The sequence below is a fragment of the Monodon monoceros genome, unplaced genomic scaffold (assembly GCF_005190385.1).
Source record: "Monodon monoceros isolate NGI ecotype Baffin Bay Population unplaced genomic scaffold, NGI_Narwhal_1 Super_Scaffold_12, whole genome shotgun sequence".
NCBI classification, from domain to species: domain Eukaryota; kingdom Metazoa; phylum Chordata; class Mammalia; order Artiodactyla; family Monodontidae; genus Monodon; species Monodon monoceros.
In genome coordinates, this window is record NW_021703768.1 from 158,484,255 (window position 1) to 158,493,166 (window position 8,912).

General features: G+C 41.2%; 1 protein-coding gene across 1 annotated transcript; it reads left to right on the top strand.

Moving 5' to 3' along the window:
* The first annotated feature begins 1,428 nt into the window (after positions 1-1,428).
* Positions 1,429-6,935, top strand: LOC114893252 (zinc finger protein 791-like). The gene is made up of 4 exons (XM_029218936.1): positions 1,429-1,493; positions 3,610-3,781; positions 4,639-4,699; positions 5,090-6,935. The coding sequence occupies exons 2-4, from the start codon at positions 3,748-3,750 to the stop codon at positions 5,961-5,963; spliced, it is 969 nt and encodes a 322-aa protein (XP_029074769.1). The 5' UTR covers positions 1,429-1,493; positions 3,610-3,747; the 3' UTR covers positions 5,964-6,935.
* Positions 6,936-8,912: the final 1,977 nt, after the last annotated feature.

An 8,912-nucleotide genomic window follows, 5' to 3' on the forward strand; every position in this document is an offset into this window, starting at 1 on the left:
CTTTAAATTACTTTCGACTACTGAGTAGTATGGAAGTATTCATATTTTAAAATTTTATTTTAGACCATTCCTCTCCTCTCGTGTTTAATCCCTAGAACATCCCTAATTATGCCTGCTTTTTCATTTGTAACTTTATTTGCCCATGCTTTGTTTTTCTTGAAAAAAATTGTTAGAGGTTGCAATCTGATTAGTTCTAAGAGATGTGGTTTGTATGGTTTTTTGTTTTGGACTCACCGCACAGCTTGTGGGATCTTGGTTCCCCAACCAGGAGTTGAACCCAGGCTCTTGGCAGTGAAACCACAGAGTCCTAACCACTGGACCACCAGGGAATTCCCAAGAGATGTGTTTTTAGCCTCCCTTTTATATCGTTCATTTTGCCCTTCACATTTCATTCTGTGCTTTCTTCTTCTATTCTGCTTCTCTTTTTCCAGATTCTTGAGTTCATTTTTAGCCCATTGGTACTGTTCGTTCTTTCTTTCTTTTTCTGGGAGTAGATGGTGCTTCTGCTCTTGGCTGGGGACACTTTGATTCTAGTGTCTCTCCAGTGGGACATGGTGAAGTTAACAAGCACTTGTAACCTTTCCAGAGATTTTGTGAAATCACAACATTCTGTTTCTAATCCTTATAGTTTAAAAATGCAGTGGCATTAAAAACAAACAAAAAACCAAGCCACAGTATCCATTTCCAATGTTACCCAGATGGTTATGTCACTGTTATGATTTCATTCTGCCCCAGTCCCTTTGCTCATGTTCCTAGTTCCAAATGCCTTCATTGTCCTGTATTTTACCTACAGCACTTACCCTTTCATCTAGATAATATTCAATTTACTTATTGTCTTCCACAGTGAGATTTTAAGATCCATGTGGTTCAGAATTTTTCTCAAGTGCTGTATCTCTATAACTGCATGTAGTAGGAATTACCACCTAAATAGATTTTCAGCAAATGAATGAGTCAGAGCTACAGCTGTATAGAGAAGCAACTCGCCTGAGACAGAGGGCTTTGCCAGTAGAAAGAGCCCAAGGATGTCTGATGTGAAGAGAATGTTCCATTTTTCTAGTCTCCACTGTCCTCTCCAGGAGACAGGCAGAGTCTAGATCTGCACTGTCCACTAGAGCACCCCTGGCCACACATGGCTCTTGAGCTCTTGTACAGCTATCAAAATTGAGTTGGGTGCATGTGTGAGATCCATACCAGATTTCTAGCATTAAGTATGACAAAAATAACATAGACTATCTCAGTAATTATGTTGGTTATGTACTGAAATGATCTGTATACTTGTATTTAGTGGGCAAAATGAAAATTATTAAAATTTCAATACAGGGACTTCTCTGGTGGTCCAGTGGTTAAGACTCCATGCTCCCAGTGCAGGGGGCCCAGGTTCGATCCCTGGTTGGGGAACTAGATCCCACATGTCACAAGTGAAGATCCCGCGTGCTGCAATGAAGATCCCACGTACCACAACTAAGACCTAGCGCAGCCAAATAAATAAATAGGTAAATAAATATTAAAAATTTCAATACATTTTTATAAGGTAGTGACAAGAAAATTCAAATTTGGATATGTTGTCTGTATTGTCTTCCTATTTAATGGCACTGCTCTAGATCAGGAGTTGGCAAACTACAGCCCACAGGCCAAACCCAGCCTGCCACCTACTTGCATAAAGTTTTATTGGCACACCACCACATCCATTCTTTGACGTGTTGTCTCTGGCTACTTCTGTGTGACAAAGGCATACCTGAGCAGTTGTAACAGAGACCACGTGGCTAGAAAAGCCTAACAATGTACTCTCTGACATTTGCAGACAAAGTCTGCTGATCTCTGCTCTAGGTCATTGTACATATTTTGAGGAATAATGGGCATAATCATCCTGTAACATGTATGTACAGAAATGCAGCTGCTAGACATTTAGGTTTTTAAAGCAGTCAGACCTACATACAAGGTTCTAATTGGGTAACATTGAGCATATTATTAATTTATTCTGTCCTTTTGAGTTTCCTCTGCTACATACTGATTGTAATGATATCTACTGTGAGATTTATTATGAGACATAAATGAACTCAGGTGTGCAAAATATTTCACACATCATGGATGCTCAAATAGCACATTTTCTTATTAATGCTGTTGTGAGATTGTTACAGGTTTTGATGGCTTTTAAATGTCACCTGATACACAGTGGTGGAAGAGTTAGTTGAATTTTATCTGTGGATAAAAGTTTGTCTTGAGACAGTGCTAGATACCAGAGTACCTTGGTAATTAGTAATTAGGGATGCCCAAAGCAGCTGACTTTACTTACCAGCCTCATGAGAGAGTGTTCCCATTCTGAAGCATTCTCGTTCTGCTGCTGTTTATTGAACAGGTAAATCGTATCCCCTGCATTGGAGTGTGGCAGCCTATGTTCACACCTCTGCGTGTGGAAGCTGATGGAGTGATGCACTTCCTCAAAAGCCAGGCTGTTGGGGGACCCTGCAAGCCATCAGATTCCATGCTCAGGGGTTGGGCAGTTATGCCTGTCTGCATGCCACGGGGTGCAGAAATGACTGCTGTGTGTAGTGCCCCTAGGAGGCTGGTGTATAAGTCAGTACCTCTGGCTTTTCAGTGGGAGCAGATGTCCTTCGGGAGGAAGGTGCCACCTGATCCCTTTATACCTTTTATGATCTGGGCAGATTCACAGCCAAACCCTTCTGGACTTCAATTAATTCATTTCCACAGTGGGCTCAGAACTGCCTCTTCACAGGCAGGAAGGACCAGGGCACTCTTTTCTGGGGAAGGCAAGGCTGTTCTGGTGTCTTGTGACATCAGTGACATCAGTTGAGGAAGAGCCACCACCCATAATTTTGACATCACTCATAATTATCAGCACTCAGGCCCCTGATTGCAGGCACTGTCGTGAGGTCTGAAGTCTTAGGCTTCCCTTCTCTTGGCTGGGCTCCAACTTGTCAATACACTGACTGCCTCCTGGAGAGCATGGAGAGAAAGGAAAAGGTGCTGTTTCATAAAAGAACAGGAGACAGATAAGTAAATATTAATGCTTCGCATAAAGGTGGACCTGCCAGTTTATGATGGATTGGAATTTTCCAAGGAACTATATCCATCTCAGGGCCTGGGTTGAAGGTTGGGCATAATCAGGCCTCTTGAGAATCAAATTGTTGGTGAGGGGGCAAGCAAGAAATGCCCCTGGACCCTCACTGTGTTTTAATTCATTAAAACCTCATCCAGGTCTGACTTGGTTTCATATCGTGCTTTGGCCTGTATTGGACCATGAAGAAGGAGTTGAAATCATTTTCATTACAAGGAACTGATGTTTTTAAAGATAAAATAATTGTTTTATTTGTACAGTATTTCTTACGTATCTCCCATGTATTGTGGACTGTTCTGGACCCTTCAGATGGAGGGGAAGAGTGGAAGGAGCCAGAGTCAAACTAGAGAGATGGGTGTTAAATCTATGAGGCAGGCTGGCACCTCAGAGGAAGTCAGCGCTGAAGAGAGGGGAAGAGATGATGGCAGAACCCTAGAGTTGATGGGAGACCACAGAACCATGGATGAACTTGCTGTGAATTGAGTCCTGGTTCCCCAATGCTGTCAGCCTCCCCCTTCCTTCTGCACACACAGGTGGAGAGTGGTACCTCGTTAAACCAGAATTTGTTGGATGTTTTCGAGTCAGTGGTCTTTGAGGATGTAGCTGTGGACTTCACCCCAGAGGAGTGGGCTTTGTTGGATCCAGCTCAGAGGAACCTCTACAGAGATGTGATGCTGGAGACCTTCAGGAACCTGGCCTCAGTGGGTAAGGATGACATCATTCCTTTACTGACTCTCTAGAGGACAGGTATCCCCAAGCTATTGAGCTTGCTCTAGAACTTGGGCTGAACAGTGGGAATTTATTGCTAAGTAAGACAGACATGGTCACATTACTATGGAGCATATAGACTAACAGCTTTCTCATGTATGTATGAAACCTACTACTTTCTCATTAAATGTTTTTAGCCTCTGTAAGGGTTATAACTGTTCCTTAAGAGGAACAGCCCTTGCTGGGGAACATTACATTTGGAAATATTAATTAGCAAAAGAAATTATTCTTCTTTCTGTGGAAGTTGAATTTTGCAGATACGTTAGCTTCCCTTTTTTTGACTTTTCATCCATCTTCATGAATGGCCTTGTGCACATTGAAAGACCTTCCATATTTCCTCTTTGAAAGTTTATATTTGGGCATATGCATTTTGTCCAATTCCATCCTATGTTGCTTCCTGACAATAGGGCATTTATGTCACCAGAAGTCTCAGTCTTCATGGAAGTATTTCCAGTAAATTGCCCACCATTTTGTCTTCTTGTCCTTATTATTGTCAAAGTCCTCAAGTAGCCAGAACTCCTCCAATTCTTTTTCTACTCAAAAGTGCATTTTTCCTTATAAAATTTATCTCTTGGGTTGCTCTTGGAAAGAAATGTACATATTTCCTACTTATTTTCTTGCCTTAATCCCACCAGTTCATTCCAAAGAAAGTAAACTTGTTACTATTTTTCATATTATGGCACTCAAATTAAAATCAGTGGGTTAAGTCCTCTACAGTGAATGTTTGGGGAAGTATGAAATGAACAGAATATAGTTAAGTTTCAGAAGAAATGATTCCTGATTCTCCATTTTAGGAGAAAACTGGAAATGCCATAGCATTGAAGATCAGCACAAGAACCAGGGAACACATTTGAGGTGAGTGACACATACATTAGAGAAAGTAGGTCTCAGGAGAGAGTGCCATGATATTAATAAGTGTGTAGATATATGTCAGATCTTAAGTGTTCACAGAGAATTTTCACAAGACAATTTTATAAACATGATACAGATGTTGGCTGATTGAGACGTAGTTCAGTTGTAAACAATTGTCAGGAAACAAAATCCCATATATAAAAAACAGTGAAAATGGTACCTCAGGTTGAGCCCTCTGTCAGAGCACTCAGCTTATATCACTTTGAAACAATTCTAACAGGGCAAGAAACATACACATTCACTGAAAATGGTAAAAGTGTAATCATATTAATCATTAAAAACCATAATGAATTGTTAACAAATCATTAGTAATATGATTCCTATTTTTAACAGATGGCGTGTGGTGGAGATACCCTCAGAAAATAATGAAAGTAATCAATGTGGAGAAACCAACCAGATTTCCAATCTTATTGTACATAAGAGACTTTCTACTGGAGTAAAATCCTATGAATACAATAAGTTTGAAAAACCCATCATGGATTCTTCATCCCTCAAGAGTCCCATAGCATCATCTCAACATGGACAAAAACCCTATCAGTGTAAGGAATGTGGGAGAACCTTTATTTCTTACTCATCATTTGGGGCACACATAAGAGCTCACACTGAAGAGAAACCCTACGCATGTAAAGAATGTGAAAAAGCCTTTATATATTTCTCCAAACTTAGAGTCCATATAAGAACTCACACTGGAGAGAAGCCTTATGAATGTGAAAAATGTGGGAAAACCTTCAGATCTCCCTCAAACCTTTGGACACATAGAGAAACTCGTACTGTTGAGAAACCCTATGCTTGTAAAGAATGTGAGAAATCCTTCTCTTCTCCCTCTTCTCTTAGAAAACATGTGAATGTTCACAGTGCAGAAAAAGCCTATGAATGTAAGGAATGTGGAAAAGCCTTCCTTCATTCTTTTTACCTGATCATACATGCAAGGATGCACACTGGAGAGAAAGCCTATAGATGTGTGGAATGTGGGAAAGCCTACAGCTGGCCCTCAGACCTTAGGATTCACATAAGGACACACTCTGGAGAAAAGCCTTATGAATGTAAACAGTGTGGAAAATCTTTCAGTTCTCCTTCATCCTTTAAGGGACATTTGCGAACTCACACTGGAGAGAAACCTTACGCATGTAACAAATGTGGGAAAGCCTTCAGTAGTCCTTCATACTTTAGAACACATGTGCGAATTCACACTGGAGTAAAACCCTAAGTGTGTAAGCAATGTGGGAAAGCTTTCAGTTGGTCATCATCTTTTCGAGGACATTTGAGAACTCACAGTAGAGAGAAACCGTATGAATGTAAGGAATGTGGTAAAGCCTTCAGTAGGCTTTCATCCTTACAAAGACATGTGAGAATTCACACTGGGGAGAAACTCTGAATGTCAGCAGTGTGAGAAAGCCTTCTATACTCCCCTATCCTTAAAGAAAACACATGGAAACTCAGGAAGGAAGGAAACTCCATGCCAGTTCCAATGATGGAAGGCCTGCATGCAGTTTACATGTATTGTGCACCACAAACTGCATAGCACTGGAAAATATTTACAAAGGTCTTGGATATACTGTTGGCTTTATTAGTGCCTTATTCTTAAAGTAGATCCCTATCACATTATTTCCAGTTCTTTATGAGGATAACATCTAGGAGATAATAATTCTTTAAGTATTACTTTGCCAGGGCTGCCCTAACAGATTGCCACAAAGTTGGTGGCTTAAAGAAACAAATGTATCCTCTTTCAGTTCTGGGTACTAGAAATTGGAAATCAGGCGTTATTAGGGTTGGTTCCTCATGAGGGTTCTGAAGAAGAATCAGATCCACGTGCTCTACAAACTTCCAGTGGCTACAGCAATCCCTGGTGTTCTTGGCTTGTGGACACCATCATTTATTTATTTACTTATTTTTTGGGCCACACTGTGAGACATGCAGGATCTTAGTTCCCTGACCAGGCATTGAAACTGCGCCCCCTGCAGTGGAAGCACAGAGTCCCAACCACTGGACTGCCAGGAAGTCCCAGTAGACACAAGCATGCATCATTCCAATTTCTGTCTTAATTTTTTTTAATTAATTTAATTTTGGCTGCATTGGGTCTTCATTGCTGCGTACAGGCCTTCCCTAGTTGTGGCGAGCAGGGGCCACTCCTCGTTGAGGTGCACAGGCTTCTCACTGTGGTGGCCTCTCTCGTTGCGGAGCACGGGCTTTAAGTGCGCGGGCTTCAGTAGTTGTAGCGCACGGGCTTAGCTGCTCTGCGGCATGTGGGATCTTCCCGGACCAGGGCTTGAACCCATGTCCCCTGCATTGGCAGGCGGATTCTTAACCACTGCGCCACCAGGGAAGTCCCTGACTGGGGATTTTAATATTTCTTGTTTAGAAGGCAAAAAAGAGGGCTTCCCTGGTGGCGTAGGGAAGAGAGGCCACAAGAGAGGCCGCAATAGTGAGAGGCCCGCGAACCGTGATGAAGAGTGGTCCCTGCTCGCCGCAACTAGAGAAAGCCTGCGCGCAGCAACGAAGACCCAACACAGCCAATACATTAATAAATTAATTTAAAATAAAAGAAGGCAAAAAGAAGGGGCTGGGGCTAAAATTAACTTGTAAGGAAACAAGTCAGTTTTGTTAGCTAGACTAGGAGAAAATTTCATCATTTTTGTGATTTGCATAATTCTTTTGATCCTGTGTGACGACATGATCACAGAGTGCTCTTGCTTGTGCCTTACTCCATAACATAACACCCAGTGGCCTTGTCTGATGACAGTGTTGTTTAAAATGGTTTCTGTTTAAGGGACCTGCCTGGTGGTCCAGTGGTTAAGATTCTGCACTTCCACTGCAGGGGGCGCAGCTTCGATCCCTGGTCAGGGAACTAGGATCCTGTTTGCCACCACGTGGCGTGGCCAAGAAATTTAAAAAAAAAAAAGGTTTCTGTTCAGCAGAACACCACAGCCTAGGAGTGAAGACCAGGCCAGGTAGATCCCCGTCTCAAGGGCTGATTCTTTTTTCTCACTATGTGAACATTTTAGTATGTTTACTATATATCTGCCACTGTTTTGTTTCCCATAAATTAGTTCAGTTAATGTAAGTTGAGGTAATCCTCCAAAACTATAATGTAGATACTCTAATCTCCTTTTGTGAGTTAACTGGGGCCTACAGATTACAAAGCTAGCAAGTGGTAAAGACAGGATCAGGATTCAAAACAAAACCTTCTAGCCCTGACACCATGCTCTTCACTGCATGTTAGTCTTTGAACCTCCTTAATACACCAGCCATTCTAAGCTCAAAACAAAATTAGGCCCAATCATGGTACACATGGTAGACTCTCAATGCAGAAGCAGGAAACAAGTGCTTGCAGTTCTGATTTGGCATCAAAGATGGAAATATGTGTCTTGGTGGAAAATAATCCATGATAAGAGAGATAATAGGGAAAGCAGGAGGGTGTAGTCTGTATTTTTTTTCCTCTGAAAGGCAGGGGGGCATCAGTGAGTGAGGATGTGTTCATTAACTTATAATTTCATCATCTAGTGTCTTAAGTAAACACTACTAAAGGAAATGCTCAAGGGAAGTAGAATAATGAGTCTCCATAAAAATAAAATCCTTGTGGTTGCCAAGGGGGAGGGGGTGGCGAAGGGAAGGATGGGGAGTTTGGGATTAGCAGGTGAAAACTATTCCATATAGGATGGATAAACAAGGTCCGACTGTATAGCACAGAGAACCATATTCAATATCCTGTGATAAACCACAATAGAAAATAATATGAAAAAGAATATATATATATATGACTGAATCACTTTGCTGTACAGCAGTAATACAACATTGTAAATCAAGTATACTTCAATAAAATTTGAAAAATAAAATTCTACTCATGGTTCAATTTGCAGTAATTAAAAGCTTTAGCTCATGTGACATGTACTTAGGAATTGGAAAGGGTTTCTGTCATCAGTGTCCCATCATTTATTTGGGCCACAGAGTGTGGCTGTTTATAATTCTTTTGAAAGAACTGTAAATTGGATTATATATTTGGCATTATCATTTTGCTATTATAGTATAGTCCAATGAGTTTTGTATCCCGGAAATCAGAGTTGCCCCCTAGTTTGCAAAAGGAATATGGTCATTTGCACAGCTATACCCTAGCATGTGCCTCTTCCTATGAGCAGAATGATACCTATACAAGCTCTCG